General features: G+C 37.3%; 1 protein-coding gene across 14 annotated transcripts in view; it reads right to left on the bottom strand.

Moving 5' to 3' along the window:
• shank3a (SH3 and multiple ankyrin repeat domains 3a) overlaps positions 1 to 23,557 on the bottom strand; it is a 1,882,192-nt gene that overhangs the window by 977,887 nt on the left and 880,748 nt on the right. For all 14 annotated transcript variants that reach the window (XM_051931529.1, XM_051931540.1, XM_051931542.1 and 11 more), the window contains one exon: positions 16,313 to 16,480. In XM_051931529.1, coding sequence (XP_051787489.1) covers positions 16,313 to 16,480 — 168 coding nt within the window. The remainder of the gene's footprint in view (positions 1 to 16,312; positions 16,481 to 23,557) is intronic.

Raw genomic sequence — 23,557 nt, 5'->3', positions numbered from 1 at the left:
ACCACTGACCTCCCTCCCTTCTATTAGTTATAGGTTATAGTACGTTCGGCTTATCCATGAGTCCGGCTTATCTATGATACGATTTTATTTTAAAAATTCGTATGATTTTTGGTCTCCGGCTAATACATGAGTCCGGCTTATAGACAAGAACTTAGGGTAATTCCAAATTTAGGTATGTACCTGTACTGGATTACTTGTAAAACATTTTTAAACCTGTTCCACTGTTCCTCAGTTGTCTCCATGCTTACAAGCTTATCCCAGTCTAATCTCCTTAGACATTTCTGCATTTGCTAAAAATTGGCTCTACGAAAGTTAAACTTAAACAGTATTAGTCTTTGCATCCGTACTCTTACAAAACACTTACATTATGGTCACTTGACCCTAGTGATTCAGTGAACTACACACCCTCAATTCTATCCTGATTATTACAAAAATCTAAAACTAAACAGGCTTCACCTTGCATGGTGCTTTAACATACTGTGTTAAAAAACAGTCACTGATTACTTCCAAAAACTCCTGCTCTTGTGCTCAGCTATTTGCAAGGTTATCCCAGTTAATATTTGGTTTAAGTCTCCCATGAATATAATATCCCCCTGTAACATGCCTTTTTAATATTACTAAAAAGGTGTGTGGTCTATAACACACTCCTAAAATAAGACCCATCCATCCATCCATTATCCAACCCAGTATATCCTAACACAGGGTCACGGAGGTCTGTTGGAGACAAACCCAGGAATCACAGGGCACAAGGCAGGAACAAACACCAGGCAGGGTGCCAGCCCACTGCATTAAAATAAGACCTCTTTACCTAATGCTTTCCAGGAGAAGCCACTTGTCCTCACTAGGATGAGGCTCGTCATCCAACTGAAAAGGACTTGCTTTTAAATTCTGTTTGACATAAACAGCAACCCCATCTCCTTTACTGTTCTGTCTATCCTTCCTAAAATGTGTATCCCTCTATAATAATAATAATAATAATTCATTCTATACTCATTCCCATCATTGATATTTAGCCAGGTTTCCATTATTGCTATAATACCACAATTGTGCTCCTCTACATACAACTCCAACTCACTGGTTTTTATTTTTGATACTTCTAACATTAAGGCAAGCTATTTTAATGTGTTACTCATTTTACTTTTACATTTAAATGTTGGGTCAGAATTTTCATTACTATTAATTTTTAGTTTTACATTATTGTTCCTCCTTGTACGGTTCTAAATCTGGCCTATCCTAATACCCTGCTCCCCATTCCCTAGTTTAAACAATCTTCAACTAACCTACTCATACACCTCCCCAACATATTGGTGACCCTGTGGTTCAGAAATAACCTGTTGTGGTGGAAAATGTCCCATCTGTTCCAAAAGGATTCCCAATGCCCCATAAACCTATACCCTTCTATTCTTCACCAAGTTTTGAGCCATGTGTTAAGCTTTCTAATCTCCTCAGTCTTACCTGGACTGGTGCATGGCACAGGCAGAATTTCAGAGAAGATTACCTTGTCAGTTCTGCTCCTCAGCCTGGCACCTAACAATCTGTCTTCAGGCAGTACAATTGAAATGGACAGTGAAACTGAAAGTGATACTGATGGATCCAAAGATGATGCTCGTTTGTATTTGCATTATTATTATACTTTTTACACTTCTGACTGCATACTTTTAGTGTTTGGCAGGTTTTACAGTAAAAAATAAAAATGTAATTTCTTGAGCCATAAAATGCAAAGCTTTTTACGTTTTTTGACAAAAAAATGTAACCCTAACCTTTACTGTTGTTCCACAGATTGTTCCGAGAAATGTTTCAAAACATCATTTCCAGGGAAGCTCAGCGTCTCTGGGAATAAATGGAGCATTGGATGTTGGGCTGATTCATGATGATTGGAGGAACTGTCATAGTGGCTGGACCTCTTTTTGATTGACAGCATTTTGGCTTAGGAGCATTTCAAGTCCAATCCCATGTGGATTTTTGTCAAGTGAAGCTGATGCTTGTAATCTGTTATTTGTTAGTGATATAGCCCACTATTTTCATTTGTGTATATCCCACTGTAAATGAAAACATAAATATGACGTTCTTGAGTTTGCTCCTTGTTTCAGTTTAGTAAAGTTCGATTGTTTATTTCAAACTAGGTTGTGGTTGTTTGGTAGGGGGACTAGCCAGCCAGGTTAAGCTGCGTGATTTCTTGGTGTGTTTTAAAGATATGGAGCTGGATAGTGCAATGCCTCAGCTATATAAGCTATTGTTTTTAGTGGCAACAAGTGGTGCTACATCAGCAGTTGTAAAGAAGAGATTCTTCTGCTTAAAATGAGCCAAGTCGTAGAGCCACAACACAATAGGCCAAATCTGTTTAAGCAACCTTGCTCTGCTGGACATTGAGGGGAAACAAGTCAAGTCTCTGAACAATACTCCCAATTGGTATGACAGGGTCACAGACCATTTTCTACAAAAAGAAAGTAGAGCGGAATTTACATATAAATAACATGAACACTAATTGACTAATTTTAAGATGGCCTAAAATGTGCTTCCAGTGTTTGGAAGACTTGTCAACACATGATGCACAGCCACAACTATAAAGATAAACAACAATATGCTCTTGACTATGAAAAGGAGATAATACTAGATATTGCAATGAGAGTTTTGCAGTAACAGAGGAAAAAAATACAAAACCATGTATTAAGGCACACCTTTTAAAGCACAAAATGCTCCATTATGCATTTCTATGAGACCAGCTTTACTAAAAGTGTCTAAAGTATAAATTATGTTTGTATGCATTGAAAGCACTGTTATAAGGGCTAAATGCTAACTATAGGGGGTATTTTGCTTTCTTTCATTTATGTCTTCTGGAGTGAAGAGTTTCTTTCACAAAAATTACCAAAATGACAATATAACACTCAGTCACTTGATGCTGGACATCATAGCCTGATAAAGGCAAAAGGACATCACAAGTTACGTTGCCTCGCAATCATACCCTTGCGCCTCTGACAGCATAAGTAGCCCGGGTAACAGAAAGTAATTGTCATTTCTAAAACCAGCAGGACAGAGTGTGGAACCAAAGACAACTGCATACTTTATCCTTAAAACTAACTTCATTAGCCAACTGGATTCCTATAAGCTGGGTTGATACACCGAACCTTCATGATGCTTCACTTGCTGTTATTCTTTTTAGAAATGGATGTTGTAAAAGGTGCTATATAGCGCCCGACTCGGCACAGACTGATGCAGAGGCACGTGTAAAATAAACAGACTTTTTATTTCTCTTCAGCCATGGGGCACGCCTTCCCCGTGTCCCACGGGCCCAACACAGTCCCACAAGCACTTAATGCAGCAAACAAGTTCTTCTTCTGGCACCACCACTCCTCCCAGGCAACCTCGTCCTCTTCCTCCCAATTCTGGCTCCTGAGTGGTGGTTGCTGGCCCTTTTTATAGCCCACCCGGAAGTGCTCCAGGTGCTTCATCACCTGTGGCTAATTGCACTTCCGGGTGGGGCTGCAGAGATGTTGAGGTGGGTTCCTGGCTCCATGCAGCACCCCCTGGCGCCCACCCCAGAGCCCCACAGGGTTGTAGAGAACTCCATCTCCCATGAAACCCTGCGGGAAACTGAGGAACCATCATCAGCCAGGGAGGCTGCCACCAAGCGTCCCAGGGGAGGTAGTGAGATGCCCATGGCTGCTCCTCTGGAACATTGTTAGAACATGCGGTTTTAGCAAACCTGCCTTCTAAATGTTTCACATGGCCATGCAGGCATAGTGGGATGATGCTTAATTTTCTGCCTGCAAAGCAAGTCACTTGGAGAGTAACAACAGACTCTATGTTTTATAGATATAAAAGTTGGTGGATGTCACAACAGTAACAGGGCCAGATTTTGATGAGTGAGTCCTTTTCTGTTTCTGTGGACTTATACTAGCAAGTTTGGACTGAATAATGACACAGAGGATGGTGTGGTCTCAACAGTAATCCTGAATGGCACACATCAAGGGTAGTGGGGGTCATTTCTATATGTGAAGCACTGTCTAAGACATCTTCAACAGTTGGTAGTCTCCATTGAACAACTATTAATGCCTGATCTGCTTGATGCTATTTCCAAACAAGAAAACACCCTACCACCCAACTGTAACCTCCCAGGAACCTATAAGGCATGTCTGCACTCTTGCGTTTGACAGTGCATGTGTGCCTACATAAAGTAGTGATTGCCCCATGCCTGAGTGTATGTGCGTTGGATCACCATTTGGCTTCTTGAGTTAACCATCATGGGTAACCCAAAACTAATGACAACTAGTTTTAAATGCCTGCCTTCAGAAAAAATTAGATTGCTGCTGTTTGTTGTCACAGATTTGCTACATATGGTGAAATGCATGGTAATCCTAGTGATTTAAACCATGTCTTTTAGAATTAATGCAAACCAAAAAAATAGAAGATGTTTTCTTTTGATTATTTTTAGAAGCTTCTGATGTTACATAAAAGTTGTTATTTCTCTTCAGCTTTACTCTGTGAAAATAGCTGTGTCAAAAGGGCTATCTGTCGAATGTATATTTGACCACAAGAAGTGTACATAAACATAGTTACTCCCTCCATTCCAGGTACAAGTCAAAATATTTTGTTATTAATGCACTAATAAGAGAAATGTGTCAAGATCCTCACAAGTAAAATCAGATAAAAGAACTGAAGCGTAAACGCGGCAGTTCTTCATCGACTGGGTAAATCTCCGCTTTGGACCTGCGGTGAAGAAGTATCTTCAAGAAAACAAACTGCCTCTGCAAGCATTACTCGTCCTCGACAATGCTCCAGCCCACCCGCCCGGTCTCCAAGACAACATCCGGGAAGAATATCAATTCATAAAAGTCCTCTACCTCCCACCCAACACGACTTCAATCCTGCAACCGACGGATCAGCAGGTCATTTCCAATTTCAAAAAGCTCTACACGAAGCATCTGTTCAAACGATGCTTCGATGTGACAGAAAATACGGAGCTAACACTCCGAGAATTCTGGAAAGAACATTACAACATCGTGCAATGCCTATGCATGATTGACCTGGCGTGGAAAGAAGTGACCAGAAGAACACTGAATTCTGCATGGAAGAAGTTATGGCCTGATGTGGTTGCAGCGAGGGACTTTAAAGGATTTGGTCTTGATACTGAGACCGAGACCGAGACCAACGTGCCCGACGTAGATCCAGTGCATGAAATCGTGTCCCTTGGCAAGTCGATGGGTCTGCAGGTTGACGAGGGTGATATCAACGAGCTTGTCGAGGAACATGAGGAGGAACTCTCAACACAGGAGTTGCTTGAGCTGCAGGACATGCAACGTATGGAGGCTCTGCAAGAGATCAGCAGTAGTGAGGAGGAGGTCGAGACAGAGGAAATTTCGACAAGTGAAATTAAAGAAGTGCTAGGAATGTGGGAGAAGGTTACAAGTTTCATTAAAAAGAAACATCCAGAAAAAGTTGCAACTAGTCGTTCTGCAGCAAATTATGATGACACCTGCTTGGCTCACTTCCGTAAGCTTTTAAAAAGCAGGCAAAAGCAAACGTCGTTGCATAGGTATCTTTATACTAAAACTGAAACTGCTATAAGTGAAGCTGCCGAAAGTGCAGCCAAAAAGGCAAAAACAGATGATTAGCATAAAAAAAAAATCATACGTACGTAATGTTAAGTGTTAGGCTAAGTTTAAAGTTAGGAAAGTTTATTTTTTTTACAATTCATGTACGTACGTACAGTTAAGAAAGTGCAATTTTAGTTTTTTTTTGATGTGAAGGTGCCAAAAATGCAGCCAGTCCTCTAGTCCTCCCTCCCTCCCTCCTTCCTCAGCCGCTCTCCGTTAACTGCAATCGTCTGCCGCCAAGGTAAGGTTACATTTTCTTAAGTTGGTTTATCTTTTATTTAACTGTATTTACTAATACAGTATTTTGATGTTTGTTTCTTATTTAAAAACATGTTTTTTTCCATTATTTATGATATTTTGGGGACTTTTTGGGAGGGCTGGAACGGATTAATCTCATTCCATTATTTTAAATAATTAAAAATAATTAAATTATTTTTATTTCGTTCGGTTTACGAGCAGATTGGGTTACGAGGTTGGTTCTGGAACGGATTAAACTCGTAACCCGGGGTTCCATGTAGTGCATGACATGGAAGAGGACAAATAGGAATCAAGAAATGCCGTGTCGGCTGCGTGTGGGAGGGACCGGTTTTGAAGTGGAAGCAGGACGAACCAGAAGAGAAACATATATAAGAGATAATAAAAAAGATCAAAGGTAGCAAACAAATACAAATGTGATCAGAAGCAAAATGCTAAGCTTGTACTGATGGAAAATGTTCCAAAATCAAAAATGTGTTTTTACATAATTACAAATTATTTTAAACAATAAATTTGTTACTCTATTTATGCAATGAATAAATTTAATTATCACTTTAATGACACGCGTCAATATCCTGACTGGCTGATATACTGATATATGATCCTGAACAAGATACTCATTTTTTCACTATGCCTTATTCAACACATTCATTTTTCCAAGAATATGGAGAAATGTCTTAGAATTCAGAATAATTAATGATGTTGCTATCACATTAATCAAAAGCCAAACACCAGTTTTAATTAATTTTACCTTTGTATGCTCTGCATTGCAGATAAGGGAAGCCAGAGTGCATTTCTACTAGCTTCAGAATCCAAAACAAAAAAGCTTTAATCAAGGGAATTTCAGTTTTCAGTTTGAGATCTCATCATTTTGCAGCCATCTGTCACTAAAAGTTGAATTCAAATTATCACTGAGGAAATTATCTCAAAAAGAAATACAGAACATTCACAGGAAGAGTCATGGTCTTCATTCAGACTTTTCAATGTTAGTTTTTTAATTCCCCATAAATATGAGTGGAGGGCATCAAACTTCATTTAGCACAAGGATTTTAATCTTTTCTTAGATCATCCAGCATGTTTATAGCATATGAATCAAAAAGGAAGGTGGCATTCTGTACAAATTAAAGTGCTTAGGAGGGAAAGGCAAAGCCAAAGCTGAAAACATTATGCTGATCTTTAAGGAGATGGTACATCTCAAAATTGGGGAAAAGTTAACTCAGGTCTTAACAAACATCCGGAACATAGAGAATGCATCAGCAAGAAAGGAATTTGCATGTTAAAAGGGGGTAAATGGAGGTCTAATGCATTTTTTGTAGACCTTATTTTACGCAAAATCAAATTCATTCTTTTGTCTATGAATCACCTGCAAATCATCCATTATGTTAATATTTTCTCATTTTATAAGAGGTGTTGGCATACTATAACTAAAACAAAACATCGCTGCCACATTTCATATGTACATAATTGCTTAACCATGAAAACCCTTGACTCTCTATTCATTTTTGAATACTCCTCGAGAGGCTCTCATTTACAAGGCTGTGAAATGGAATATCCAAATCCCCTCTCCATTACTCTGTGTGCACACTCATTCAGCTTTGTAGCCCCTGATTTCTCAAACACTTTACTGAAATCTGGTAAGGGTTTTCTTCAATTCCAATATTAAAAGCCAGCCAGTAGGAGAAGAGAAAACATTATAAAACAGATATTACAATATCACTTTTACAGCATCTTCTAAAATAGCTCTTTATCCTTGCATTTTTGATGTACTATCTTGCTCACTTCCTACTTTTCAAGTACATGTAATATATTTTGTATGTTTGCATTTTTGGTTGTAATACCATTTAAATGAACTTTTATAATGTTTTTCATAGTTGACAAAAATTGCTTCCTTTAAAGGTAGTGACCTGCACTGAATCCTGTTGTGACAAAATCTGTAGCATTCTAACCTATAAGGAAAAAGAAAACCACAGCACTGCATTTTGAAATATCAGAGCATCAAGAAATGGGCAAGTAACTTCAGAAATATTTTTCCCCAAAAATTTGAATCATGTGACTTCTGAAAGTTTAATTCTGCGCCAGACTGTTGCATGTTTTAGAATATTTTCTCTATACTGTAGTTATATTAGGCAGGCGGTGCAGGAACGAACAAGATGTAGAGGGTGGATTGCACATAGAAGTGAGAAGAAATTAAAAGAAAAAAGAAGTTTTCTATATTATATGCAGTATGACAAACATTACAATTGCAATGTCAAATAATGAGTGGGAAAGATTTGGGGAGTTATTCCCAAAGATGTAGAGAATTGGATTAAACCAAGAAAAAAATGGTGTAAGATTTAAGGACCTTTTTTAAAACTAATGTGCCACATGTTGAGTCACAGAAGGAAAAGTACTGGCTAAACTGTTTTATTAAATTTTTATTATATAGATAAACATGTAGCAACTGAGTATGTTAAATTTTCAAATTGACAATAAATTAGGAAGATTAATAGATAGTCTGAAGGCAGCTGAAGCCTTACATTGTACCTGACAAATCAAAGTTGAATGTAAAATAGTTTATATATATGAAGAATTAGAACAATGCAGATAGGTACAATATAAAAATTCAAACATATCCAAACATCATCCTAATTATTCATATTATAAAGGCTATTTAGGATGATGCTGGAATAAAATACAATACTTCACTTATTGAATAAAGTGCCTTCCTGCACTTTACAGCACCTATGATTATTCCTAACCCAGAATGCACTTGTACACTGATTTTGATGCCATACAGCATATTCAGTAAAAAAAGTGAATATTTCTACTTTTGCTTAAATAAGAGCAAAGCTAAAAAATCTTAATTCTGAAATTAATCAGAAAATTCTTATAAAGTGTTCAGCTGCAATGCTCCTTACAATAGGCAGACATATTGCAGACAAAAAGGATAGACAGATTCCTATTTTTCTAAATTTTAAAACAGTAATACAAACTAACCAATCCATCACATTCAAGCTAACAGCAAATCATTTTAAAAACTATTCAGTTATCTATTGTTTTAGACCAATTAATCAAACAATATTTGTTTTATACAGCAGCTTTCACAGAGCACAATATCACAAGGGCCTCTAAAAAAAAAATCAGAATAAATGATGCCATCGTGATGACTAAATATGCAATGCAAGAATTTTAACATACATCAATCAATTAATCCTAAATACTAGCAATCACATGGGAATATAATACAGTATATACTGTTTATATCATATATATCGTATATATTTAGAATATTGGAAAATATTTGAGGCTATCTGTAAATTAATTAGAAATATCTTTAAATTACTAAATGATATCTCTGAATGATAATTTGGTTTCCAGCAGTAATCGGGTTAAAGTTTCAGAGTTTGTGATATGAGTCTTAGACAAAATGTACTGTACTGTATGTGAATAACAGTTCAGCTACAAGACAACTATATTTTCTTCTGGCTCAGTGAAATGCCAGTATTAAGCAGGCAGAATCCACTAAAGCTTTTAAAATGAATCAATGTAAATTAACAATTATTTATTTTGAATTTCCATAAGCAATCCCAAGAGATGACTTTTCATTTAATTGTATGACAACTGTCATATTGATGAATATAGAGTTGATTGTGGAAATAATCATATTTAATTTTGGTTTATTTCAAAAGTTTGCTGTATGGCCACTTTGAAAATAATGTCTTATCAGTATGTTGTTATTAGGATAATATCGGAAAACTTATTTATTTCCAGTCATATGGTAAAAACACTAATTTAGATTTATTAGTAAAACCTAAGAATATTTCTGCATTTATCGTTCATCAAACACCACCAAACCAGACTATTTCCTAGGCCTGCTTAATCCTGAGCAGGGCTGTGGGGTTATTCATCACTAAATAACTAATCTGAGAAGGTAAACCAGCAAAGAATTATGGTTGGTGTTAGAAAACTGCTCAAAAAATTAAAGGAACACTTGGAAAACACATCAGATCTCAATGGGGAAAAAATCATGCTGAATATCTATACTGATATGGACTGGGTAATGTGTTAGGTACAAAAGGATGCCACAAGGATGCTGAATTCAAGGACACCCCAGAAGTTAAAGTGAAATAATGATGCGGCAGGCTAGTTCATTTTGCTGAAATTTCATTGCAGCAACTCAAAATCGTACTCAGTAGTTTGTATGGCCCCCACATGCTTGTATGCATGACTGACAACGTCTGGGCATGCTCCTAATGAGACGATGGATGGTGTCCTGGGGGATCTCCTCTTAGATGTGGACCAGGGCATCACTGAGCTCCTGGGCAGTCTGAGGTGCAACCTTGAGACGTTGGATGGGTCGAAACATAATGTCCCAGAGGTGTTCTATTGGATTTAGGTCAGGTGAGCATGGGGGCCAGTCAATGGTATCAATTCCTTCATCCCCTAGGAACTGCTTGCATACTCTCACCACATGAGGCCAGGCGCTGTCGTACACCAGGAGGAACCCAGGACCCATTGCACCAGCATAGGGTCTGACAATGGGTCCAAGGATTTCATCCTGATACCTAATGGCAGTCAAGGTGCCATTGTCTAGCCCTGTAGAGGTCTGTGCATCCCTCCATGGATATGCCTCCCCAGACCATCACTGAGCCACCACCAAACAGGTCATGCTGAACGATGTTACTGGCAGCATAACGTTCTCCACGGCTTTTCCAGACCCTTTCATGTCTGTCACACGTGCTCAGGGTGAACATGCTCTCATCTGTGAAAAGCACAGGGTGCCAGTGATCGACTTGCCAATTCTAGTTTTCAATAGCAAATGCCAATCAAGCTCCACGGTGCTGGGCAGTGAGCACAGGGCCCACTAGAGGACGTCGGGCCGTCAGACCACCCTCATGAAGTCTGTTTCTGATTGTTTGGTCAGAGACATTCACACCAGTGGCCTGCTGGAGGTCATTTTGTAGGGATCTGGCAGTGCTCATCCTGTTCCTCCTTGCCCAAAGGAGCAGATACCAGTCCTGCTGATGGGTTAAGGACGTTCTACGGCCCTGTCCAGCTCTCCTAGAGTAACTGCCTGTCTTCTGGAATCTCCTTCATGCCCTTGAGACTGTGCTGGGAGACACAGCAAACCTTGTGGCAATGGCACATATTGATGTGCCATCCTGGAGAAGTTGGACTACCTGTGCAATTTCTATAAGGTCCAGGTATCACCTCATGGTACTATTAGTGACAGTGACTGTAGCCAAATGGAAAACTAGTGAAAAAAACAGAAAAGATGAGGAGGGAAAAATGTCAGTGGCCTCCACCTGTTAAACCATTCCTGTTTTGGGGGTCGTCTCATTGTTGCCCCTCTAGTGTACCTGTAGTTAATGTCATTAGCACCAAAGCAGCTGAAACTGATTAACAACCCCCTCAGCTACTTAATCGACCAGATCATATCCCAGAAGTTTCATTGACTTGATGCTATACTCTGATTAAAAAGTGTTCCTTTCATTTTTTTCACAGTATATATTAGGGGGTGGAAATTCCTCTTTCAGTAACATAATACAGTCATCTCTATGCTCTTAACTTTACTTTGGTCATTCAAGACTAAACCATATACTAAATTTTGTTTAAAGAAGCTCTTGAGATATCAAGAAGATACATTAGTTTTTTATACATGATGTGCTACACATCTAATTTATGCTCTATCAGAGAGACTATTAAAGGCTTTTCTTATAGGCATGAGATCAATCCTAAGCATTAAGGAAACCCACCTTACTCTCTGCAGTATTTTAGGTTCAAGAAACTGAGGGTGGTTTCTTAATATGAAAAGCCCATTTAAGTAAATTTATTTGTTCTTTATACTGCAGTATTGATTACTACAACACTTCATTCAAATCATTTTGTTTACACACTGAGGTTAATTCAAAATGCTGCAGCAATAATCATAAATGGAACCAGGAAGCACAATCAGGTTAGCTGACTTCTTAAGAAAGTACATTGGTTTCCTGTTACTTGAAAAGATAATTTTAAAACAGCTTCTACTAATGCAAAATGCCATGAATGGTTTCACTCCTATTTTCCTTAAGCAACTTATTAATGCCTACAGTCAGAGCACAAGCTGCCACTGGCTTTCTCACAATTCCAGAGAAAATTAATCTATTTTAGCAAATAAACATTTTTAATCATGTCACAAAATACTTAAGCAGTCAGTTTCAAAAGAAGAAGAGTATATTTAAAAAATGCTCTGCCAAAGGTGCAGAAATGGCAGAAAAATTATCTTTAAAAGGAACATAAGATGGATGTTACAAAATCAAAATCAGGGCCTAATAGGGATCGTTACCAAAACCAAAGGTAGCCAAAACAAAACTTAAATCTTGGAGAATGCAAAAAGAGTCTAATACTTTAAACTGTTCTTCAACACTAACTAATTGCTACAAAAGTTTGGCGTGAATATCCAGAATCTTGGGTTGGCAGAAAGTCTATGATATGTAATTTTACACCGTTGCAACAATTGTCACACATTGTCAATGGGATTAGTTACAGTGTTTTTTTCTCAAAAGACGGTGTCTGTAAGAAAACTAAAATAGCAATGTGCTAAGATTTGATAAATTTAGAAATACCTTAAAACATTGCAAATTGTCAAAATAAAAGAATCAAATTTCTCAAAATCCATGGAAAAAATATACCAATTCATTACAAAAAGTTCATAAATACATCATAACATAGAATAAAATGAAATAATTAAGCATCTATCCAAAGACTTAAGAATTCACAACTGTGCTTTTTTTGGGAGAGTGATATGTTGGGAATAATAAGGCAAAGGTTGGAAATTGAAATAAATTGATTAAAACAGAATTATCATCATTACTTATTATTGAGCATATAAAGAGGCATAGTGGTTTCCGTGGATCAAATATTTTCTTGAAAAAATACAATTATCAAACTTTGACAGATATGCCAACTACTGTGCATAGCTATTTGTGAAATACAGGAACAACTGCTGAAATAAAGAATCGCATATAGAAACTATTTTGAAGTTATGACCATTAAAATACATTTTACAATAATTACATAAAGAAAACTTTGACAGTAAAGGTGCATAATATATTAGTGAATCTAAGGACCCCTACTAAAATGTGGCAGTTAGCTTTTAATGTCATTGAGACTATGAGCATGTGGGCGAGGAGCTAAATCAGCATATTTATTAACACATTCCCTCAAATGAGACACTGACGTTATATAACCAAATATCAATTCATGCAATTTAGAGTATTCTTGGTCATCATTTTCTATATTGTATGAGAAGAAAATGCAGTGTCCCCATAAACTTTTGAAAAATACAAACTGTTCAAACTTTGTTAATGCTTTACTGAAGCTAATGAATACATGGGTAAAGTTAACAAGATAAACAATACAATTACTACTCACTCGTCTGGGATGATACACGATTAGATAATTTCATGTGCAACCTAAAGCAAGCAAACACTAGAGCTGCTAAAAGAAAATAACATTTAGCGATATTTAGTAATACTGTATATAATACAGTCTTCTTCTTTCGGCTGCTCCCGTTAGGGGTTGCCACAGCGGATCATCTTGTTCCATATCATTCTGTACTCTGCATCTTGTTCTGTTACACCCATCACCTGCATGTCCTCTCTCACCATATCCATAAACCTTCTCTTAGGCCTTCCTCTTCTCCTCTTCCCTGGCAGCTCTATCCTTAGCATCTTTCTCCCAATATACCCAGCATGTCTCCTCTGCACATGTCCAAACCAACTCAATCTCACCTCTCTGACTTTGTCTCCCAACCGTCCAACCTGAGCCGACCATCTAATGTACTCATTTCTAATCCTCATTACACCCAATGCAAATCTTAGCAGCCAGTGCCACCGTCTCCAACCCATATAACATAACTGGTCTCACTACCATCCTGTAGACCTTCCCTTTCACTCTTGCTGATACCCGTCTGTCACAAATTATTCCTGACACTCTTCTCCACCCATTCCACCCTGCCTGCACTCTCTTTTCACCTTTCTTCCACAATTCCCGTTACTCTGTACTATATATAATACAGTAAATTAAATCATTTTAATTAATGTCAACTTGGGCAGAGGACAGTTAATCTATCTGAATTTTCAAAAAAGTTTTTTTCTTACACATAAAAGCCATTTAGCCATGAAAATTCCATTTAACACTGGACCAGTTGAAACCCCAACTTTTCTTTGGTTCTCCTCTCCCTCGTTTGTGCTTCACAACATTAATTTATCTATGGCTAAATTCGGCAGATCCAGAGGAAGCTAACAGGGCATAGTTGTGAAATTAGATGACATGGAAAGGAGACAACAATTACGAATTCCATGGTCGACTTTAGAGACACACACTGCTCCAAATATACACCATGTAGGTCAGCTATAGTTTGTCCCGTTCCTTCCAGTTTACTTTTCTTTTAATCTGTTCAATTTGTGGGTGTTTAAAAATGCTTTCCTCTTTGTTACACTGCTCTTCTTTACTCCATGAGTCTCTGTTAGGGAGGTTGTCTTTACCGGAAACAGAGAACCCATGAGAAAAAGAAAGCTGTGGGCCAAGAAGCAGAACTAATCCGGTCTCAGTAATTGAAGTTTAGAAATCTAATTCAAAACAATTCTCAGAGGAACCCCACAATCCAGTAAGACTCGGAGTAGTACATCTTTGTCTCCTATGGATTGAGAGAAACCAGTTTAAGAATTTTTATTATCTAGTATGGATCCTTCAGTCATATGTTTATCAGGCCAGTCCACTGGTAACAAACCAAAGGTCACACTGGGAATATTTTTTTCAACTGCCCACTGAGTGTACAGCCATTCCCCAGAGGAGCAACAAACTGCAACCCACACCACAAAAAACAGGCAGAAGAAACAATGACATGTATGTGACTGCATCTAATTTTCTTTTTCAATTTTTGTAGCTAGCATTAATACTTTATAAGGTGTAATTCATAGTGCTGACCATAACACCCAATATTTATACTAAAGAATGAATGTTTGTAGTGAATGGAGTTGACTGCAGGTAGGAGGATCAGTCTTACAATGTGCATTGCAAATGAAAATTTGCCATTAATCCTGTTATGTGACTTTTGTTTTGTACACTCATATACAGTGTCAAACATGGGCTGTGCTAAGGTATATAATCACCTGCTGGGACAAGAGGAGGCACCAATGTTAACCATATCATCTCTTTTCTCTGGCTTAGCTCTGAGAAGCTGTCCAAGGAGGGCACTCCAGTCATGCCCAATAAGTCAAATAAGTCACCCCTCCTAGTCGGAATGGTACAAATCCATGGGCACCAGGAAGATTGAAGGAATAATGTGCCACATGTACGAGCTCCCTGGACCAGGCCTGCTTGATAGAGCCAAGTATTTTGAGAAGCCGCTGAGGCTTAAGAGACAGCTTTTACGCCTGTTTTCTGTTACACCACCATTTGCCCATTTTTGTTTTATTTTCTGGACACTTGCAGTAAAAGGGGTTACCTTATTGGCACACCAATTTTCTCTGCTTCCTTATTTGCCTTTCACAATAGCTTAGAAACACATTTTGAGAGTGAATTTATGACCATTTGCAGATTTTTGCTGCCTTACTCAACAAAAATGATCATGTAAAATGCATGCTTGCCTTCTGTATCTCAAAACATGGCAGCGAAAGAAACTACTAGAGGAAGTAACATGAGAAACAAACATTACTTAATAAGTGTATTTAGTTATGAGGCATGAAGAAAGCAAGTAAAGAGGGATATCCATCCATCTGCTGTGCCATTCAAATGTTCAATAGATAGTTTTCTGGAAATAGCTACTAAAGTGAATTGGTCACTTAATGCATGTTAATTTGTAGCTGTTAGTTAGCCAGTAGGAGTCTTCATTTAAGTCTGTCAAAATGATGAACACAACTCACCATCACAACCCAAAAATCAAACAAAGCTCTAAATACCACCACAATCATTTTTTGTAATATACAGAAGCTACATCAGTTATCACAAAAGCGACAAGCACAAATTAACCTCTGCTTTAGTGTAAAACAAAAGGGCAGCAAACTGAATGGGTCAAGTTACTGGAGTATTATCTGAGTGCATACATTTGCAAAATTAGGAAATATTGAACTTACTGAACTTAGTGAGAAATATCCTTTGGGTCTGAACAGTGACTGGTGCAATTAAGTTTAATAAAATGCAAAAAAGGGAAGCTAACGCTATAAAAACAAAGGATTATCCAGAAACAACTTGCCTCAAGCAAAGTATGAGCCAAAAGAAAATAAAGCTATTAAAAGTGAATGCATATGAGTATTTCATATTCAAGATAATTACAATTGCACAACTGTGTAGCACCAGAGAAGCACATTCTATATATTTATCTTTTTCTGCTGAGTTATAAAAGCCATCATGGAGAGGAATATATTCTTACATTTCAGCACTGCATACACTCCCAAATGCTATACAAAAGTATACATGAATTAACAATTACAAAATTTTACCTGATGTATTTCTTGCCAGCCATTTTCATCCACACATCCCACCACTGCATGATCATGAAGTAGTAATTCACAACAATATGGATCTCCTCCCACCATGGAACTGTGGTATAATGGACTTAAGCCTCTGCTGTCCTTGTAGTCAGGAGATGCACCCAGGTCTAACAATGTCTGCCAAAACAAAACAAAATACTTTAATTGTTAGGAATAGATATGACATCAAATACGTCTTGTTCTTGATTCTTGTGCTAAGTGTCTGATGGTGTACACACAGAACTGGATACTTGAAGATTGCTTCTAAATGAACATCAGCCATAGATAAACTCATAGCCTGACATAAAATGATCAGGGAATAGTTGCTAATTGAGGTCCTAATGCTGAATTACAACAAAACTGAAATTCTTGTTTTGTGTTATCTACAGCTCAAATTAACAACATGGATTCTCCCATAGAGCCAAAATATTCAAAACACACACACCAGCTTACTCATTCTATCATGTCTTTACCTAAATGTGCTATTGTGGGTCTGATATCAGCAGGTTTCAGTCACTCACCACTTCTCATCAATGAGCTTTAAACCTTTCAAGGGGGCCTGATTTGAACAATCGCCAATTTCAAAAGATACAATGAAACACATAATTATATTAAATGTATTTTATATAGCACTTTTCCCAAAGATCAGTTTTAGAGGATTGTGCATATTTACAAATACTTGTCCATATTCAGATTTAACCCAGTACTGGGTGAGGTGCAGCCTGTGTCTTTCCTGAACCCAATAGGATATTCTGAAAAGGACAAAACTAAACATAGACAAAATCAGTGTCATTGCAGGGTACACCTTCACACTAAACCATAAAAAGGTCACCCTGTGTTGCTGTATGACCAACCAAAGGGAGGATAATGAAAGCAAAAAAAAAAAAAAAAACATCTCGACTAGCTAGACTGGCATCTGGGGTTCTATTGGTGTGGAGGGTACATCATCTCTATATCTGTAAAACTTTCTTATGAAAAATCATTTCTTAAATTTAAACTGGGAGTTAACTGGGAGTGCTAAACTGGCCCAGCTATGAGGTAATGTTAGCATAGATGTGAGAATTGCAGGTGATGGATGGGAATCCATTCATGCTTGCTTTCTGCATTGTTGCTGCTAGGATAGACTATGACCCTTTGCAACCCTGTAATGCAAAAAAAAACAGTAATTTATATTTATTGTTGTCTGAACATTTTAAAATGTGAAATTGAAGACATCTTATATCTGTCTTTGCCTTTTAAATGGTAAATGCTCTGCATTTTTTTGTTTTCCTTTCTATTTAGATGAGTAATATAGCAAATGTAGTGGTCAGAATAAATAAGTTTCTCTATTAAACCATTTTAAGCATGTAAGGCATTGTAAGAGGCAGAAATACTCTGTGATAGCTTCTTCTGTGTCCCTTGCTTATATTCCTGTAGACATGATTATTCAGGAATTTTTATCTGAATTTTTCCAAAACATCTTTAGGATGGTGAACAATTGCATTTACTCTATGTGACTGTTTGACAAGCACTTATCAAGATTACTGGTTTTCACGTTTCTTGTTCTAAGTGTCTGACAGTAAATGCGGCTGCTCCTTAACTGCCAACACCTATGCTAATATGTAGCTTTCAACAAAAGTGGCAGGTTAAGCTCTTTTATAATTATTGATAAATGTAAATGTAAGAACTATATTTCCCAGTGGAATACATTGTTTGTTGTATCTGAGAAGTATCAAATATACCACTATTCCAAACACCTTCTCTGGTGGATTTGTTATGTTCAAACTGGTACTTTCCTCTTTTTTTTTAGGAGAATTGACATTTTTAAAGATTTAGTAGACTTATTTGTCAGTGAAAAATGTTTGGCTACTAAAATAAAATATCATTTAACTGTTTCATTAAAGAGGCAGGTAACAAAATGCTATATTGATAAGGGGTGAAAAAAGTGGTGAACGTGAAGTGCTCCTCTGCCCTGTAGGATGCACTTCATAAAACAGCAGTACCTGTGCACTGCTGAAGGGCAGACACTTTTGGAAAGTTTACTGTTCCTCTTGTCATGAACAAACATGCTCTGTATGCGGTGGTTGAGTTAACTTTGAGCTCATAGTAACACTGCGGTCACTGAGTGCTTTAAGACCATACTATTACAGAGACAAAATGAACGTGCTTGAAATATATTTTTCCTCTAGACACAGTTAAGTGCTCCAGTTTTTGATTTTGAATAAATTTCCAAATGTTTTTAAAAATATGCACAGATTGATGGCAAAAACTGACAAATGTATCCATTTAAAATGAAATCCACAACACAGATGCAGAACATGAATCCTTTCTGAATCCACTGCTTATTAAAGAATGATAATTAAACAAGCAATAAACAAAAATAGCCTTACACAGATGAGATTGTAACACATCAGTTATTTACTGGAGATTAAAAGTACACATTAAAAGTGCTTAACTAGAACATACTTATTCATATTAATTACAAAATATTAGTGAAAACACTGTATTTTATGGTGATGTTAGTTGTTTTTACCTGTGAGAGTCATTTAAAAAAAATAATCATTATATTTTATATGCAAGATGGGAGAAAGCTGCAACGCCTATAGCTGATACCTTGATTGTGGCTAATACTTTTTTGCTTATTTTGACAATTATGTTTTACACAATTAATATTATTTCTTTTGCTATACCTCATACATTTTTATTTTATAATTTAAACCTTTTTCATGACACAATGTTTAAATTTTCACTATGGTATGTTATTTACATTACTTATTGATATCTTTTTTTTTTACCATTTTATTATTGTTTCTAGGCCTTTGAAAATGTAATGGCAAGTTTATTTTTATTGCTTATTTGGAAACATTTGAGAGATTTCTTTTGTTTTTCCAGCACAGGTAGGTGAAGTGACTTGTGCAGTGTCAGTAGTGTCAATAGAAGGATTGGAACCCACAACCTCAGGGTTTGAAGTCCAAAGTCTTAACCACTACAACAGACTGCCTCCCACTTGAGCTCAACAGTTTAGTTCAATAGTTTTTTTTATTCCATTAATTTAAAGAAAACAACAGAAGATTACTCACACCATTCAAAATAATTATTGTGTCATTTCACAAAAGTTTTGCATTACTTTGCAATAATTATTTAATTGTTTGCAAAGGTATTGCATTATCATCTGAAAGACAGTGAGTCAGGAATGCCAGCTCTGGCTGTGTTAAAACATCTGTAGCAAATGTTAATCAACTTTCATCTGATTAAAATTAAATATATGCCTATACCTTTTGTTCAATTATTGTTCCTTGATTGCAAGTTACATTCTTTCTTTACCTCTCCCTCCATGCGCATGCCCAGTGTTATCAGCAGCAGCAGGCTGCCTCATGCCTTACAACAAGTGGTTCTGAGATAATCACTGGCTCATTGTGATCCTAAAATGTGTTGTTTAAATTTGCTCTTCCACATATGTAGGATTAAAAGTATACCTAAGAGTTTTGTTCGGTTGTTGTCACATGACTGCACATATGCACATCCTTACTCTATTCCTTGCTAACCAACACAGGACGTTCAGAGAACACATGTGCATGATGACACCAACTACAACAGACAATATCTTTGCCTAATAATGTAATATGTTTGCAAAATAACACAAAACATTTTGAAAGATAATGCAATTGTTTTGCAGAATAAGACAATATATTTTATTGAGTAGTGGGATAAGTCCTATCAAACAACAAAGGTTTAAGATTTGTTCATTTAGTTTCAATGGGTTAATTGTTTGGCTAGGGCCAAAATAGAGGTCAGAGGGATTTCCATGACCGGACTGATAATATAAAAGTTAGGTAATTTTTTGTTCTATATCTTAAACTACTTTATTATTGACAGATCTGAAATTATGTGTATGATATCTGTTAAAATGACAACAACAAAAAAAGCTAATCCTGCCATTGTTAGTAATGACTCAGGACTTTCCCTGTGTAGCTGGAAAGAAAGACGCTGCTTACAGGGATTAACTTTAGTCTCTGTGTGCAACGTTACATTAAATGTTCCCAGATCACCACAACACTGACCCCATGCCCCTTAATCCGATCAATAGAAGTTACGGAGTGCTGCTGAGGGATTTGTAATGTCACTCCATGAAGCAGTGTGTTACCAGATGAGAAAAGTGGCCCCCAAGAGCTCTGTAGTTATTTGTTTTTTCTTGCAGTGTCCATGGCATTTAAAACATTGTTTGATACAGCACTGAGGAAGAAAGATCTATTTGCTGTCATTGACATGAAATTAAACTTTTCATATTGCCTTCAGTATATGTTAGAGGTGAACTAAACTGAGCACTAGTATCTTTAGTACTACTTAAAAAACTGAATGCAGTAAGCCCTCTGGGTATGAATTCTGACGTGAAAATACACTAGAAAAAATTAAAAGTAGCAACAGCTTGAAGGGATAGTCAAAACATGGAAGAAAGAATGGAGATAAATTTTACAATTTTCAAAAAGGAGGTAGAACATTTTTTTATTTAAGTTTGCTGTTTCCAACACTGGAAGGTGTGAAATGAGATCAAGGCTAGAACTGCAAAGGCCACTGATCTATCTAACAAAACAAGACAGCTGTTAATTAAGCACATAAAGTACATGAAGGTTACTTTTTATTTTTATTTTTTTAAAGGGAAAAAAAACACATGCATTACCACATGGTTTAGTCAAAGACATCCTAATGTATGCAATATAGTGGTGCAGGCATGGTGTTCCAAAAAGACATCAAACTATAAATTAAACACACAACCCACAAGGAGATTATTAATGTGATAGTTCAGAAGCTAACGGTATAGATTTGAAAACAAGGACGCTGAGAAAGGAAGGGAGAAGTTTATAGATGCTGTGGCCATTTACTCTGTTACATTTACTTGAGTAACATTTTTAAAAAATTGTACTTCTAAGAGTAGTTTTACTGCACCATACATTTTACTTTTACTTGAGTACATTTGTGAAAAAGAAATGCTACTCTTACTCCGCTACGCTACATTGGGCAACACTCGATTCATTACTTTTTTCCATTTACACATTAGATACGCTGTATTTTTGCCAGAGAGAAGCTGCCAGTGGATCTACTGCATGACTGTTTCACCAATCAGACGTAGCAACAATAATCACATGACTCTGTTTCACCAATCAGACGTAGCAACAATAATCACACGACTCCTTTCACCAATCAGATGTAGCCATGCAGTCACATGACCACACACAAACTTCCTGCATCTGCAGCCTGTGAGAGACTTTTTAGTCATGCGGGGCTCCTGTTCACTGCTAAACTGTCACAGCTTCACTGCAAGAACCTTGAGAGCCAACTCCTGCTGAAGCTTAACTAGCACTTCACTGAGTGAAGAACAAGCACGTGCACAAGCTGCCTTGTTCTAATGTTATTTTCTATCAGCTGTGCTATTTGGAGGGCAAGTGAATATGCAGTATTATACTGTCAGTGTACAGGTTATCTTGTCACAGTAAGAAGTTTTCACTGTTCAAACATACATGTTACCTACTGTAGGTATTGGCTTCAAAAGCTTTGTTGTGAAAAACTGAGATTTGGAACTTTGTGTTATTTATGCAGTTCTCATTCTGTTGCCCCCAGTCCCTTAGCCTCAATCATGTCTATTGTCTGCAAGGCAGCTCTCAGGTGCCATAGACATTTAGACTGCAGTTACCTCTGAGTCCTGCCAGGGGTATTAGCTGCTAACTCTACTGTGCTCTTTGATTTCTTCTCTGCTTTTCTCTTTAAAGCTTTAATTTTAACATTTTTAAGGTTTCAGAGCTTTGAGTTTTTGATTCCGAATTTTGGTGTAGAAAATTATTTATACTATTGAATCTGGATGGCTTTTTTTGGTAGTTTTGGTCTAATCATACTGGTATTGGCTGCTGCTGATTGTATAAAGAGAATGGTTAGTGAGAAAATGGCACAATTAATTATATAAGGAACTTTAAGAGGTCTTTTTTGGTTTTGTGTTCTTCTACAGCTATATTACTAGAAGGGCTGAGTTGAGGAGATCTTTCTGATGCGTTTTATTTATTAATCTCCACAGTTTGAAATTTTCTAAGGTATTTTTATTCTATTTATGGTAAAATAAATGTGTACACATTCCATTAATTACATTTTAACATTTAACTAAAACATTTAAATAAACACCTAATTCCCACTTGGACCATACAGAACATATCAGAGAAAGCAGAAAATACTAGGGTGGTCTCTCCCTCCAGGCAGATTCAGGAAATAATTTTATCAATATGTCCAATGCCACACACTTAAGTAGTTTGTCACAAATAAACATGGAACTGTCAGTACCAATTCTTTTCATTCCTGATTCCTTGAAATGACATGTAAAGCTGATAATTGCAAACATATAACAGTGTAGCCTGTGGCCCCTCCACACTGGGAGGACCGGGGGAGAAAGCGTGGCCAGAGCGTTACCTCCTCCGGAATGCTAGATGGCAACCCCCCTGGGTTGCAGAGGTGCCTCGGACTCCCGCAGGGCTTCATGGGAGTTGAAGTTTGGTGCAGCCCTGTTGGGATCCGCAGGCATGGCAGGGGGTGCTGCAGCAGGAGCTGTTGAGCCCTTATGGGCAGTTCTTCCACCACAGCTGGAAGTACTGCCAGAAATGAGTCATCAAGCACCTGGAGCACTTCCGGGCTCCTTATAAAAGGAGCCAGCAGCCACTACTCGGGGGGCCAGGGTCGGGAGGAGGAAGAAAACAAAGCTTGACCAGAGAAGTGGAGGAGAAGGAAAAGAGTGAAGGAAGACTTATTGTATTGTGCTGTGTTGGTGCTTTGGAATGTTCTGGGCTTGTGGGAATGGGGAACCTGTGTGCCTTGAACTTGTGTCCCACGCTTGTCTGTGCCGGGTTCAGGTAGCAGTGCCAGCCAGGGTGGACCACAAATAGTAAACAGTCTTTATAAGAACCAAATCTTTTAAGTTAATATTAATTACACATTTACCTAGATTTATGCTAAATATGAATAGAATGCAGGTTTCACAGAGATAATGGAAGATTCTGTTTACCCCCATAACTGAAAAAATGAATGGAATGTTCTTAATGCTCTGCTATTTCTATATTTAGACAATAAAATGATCTCGGATTGGAGTACGACAGCTACAAAGAAACATGAATTGTTAGGCAGAAATGCATTAAGGGCATATAGTTTTCTGATCATTATATACAGTACATTGGTACTTGTGTTAAACTTTGCTCCTAGTGC

Source organism: Erpetoichthys calabaricus, chromosome 1 (assembly GCF_900747795.2).
Source record: "Erpetoichthys calabaricus chromosome 1, fErpCal1.3, whole genome shotgun sequence".
NCBI classification, from domain to species: Eukaryota; Metazoa; Chordata; class Cladistia; order Polypteriformes; family Polypteridae; genus Erpetoichthys; species Erpetoichthys calabaricus.
The sequence above is the reverse complement of the archived record's forward strand: the minus strand, read 5'-3'. Positions and strand labels throughout refer to the sequence as shown.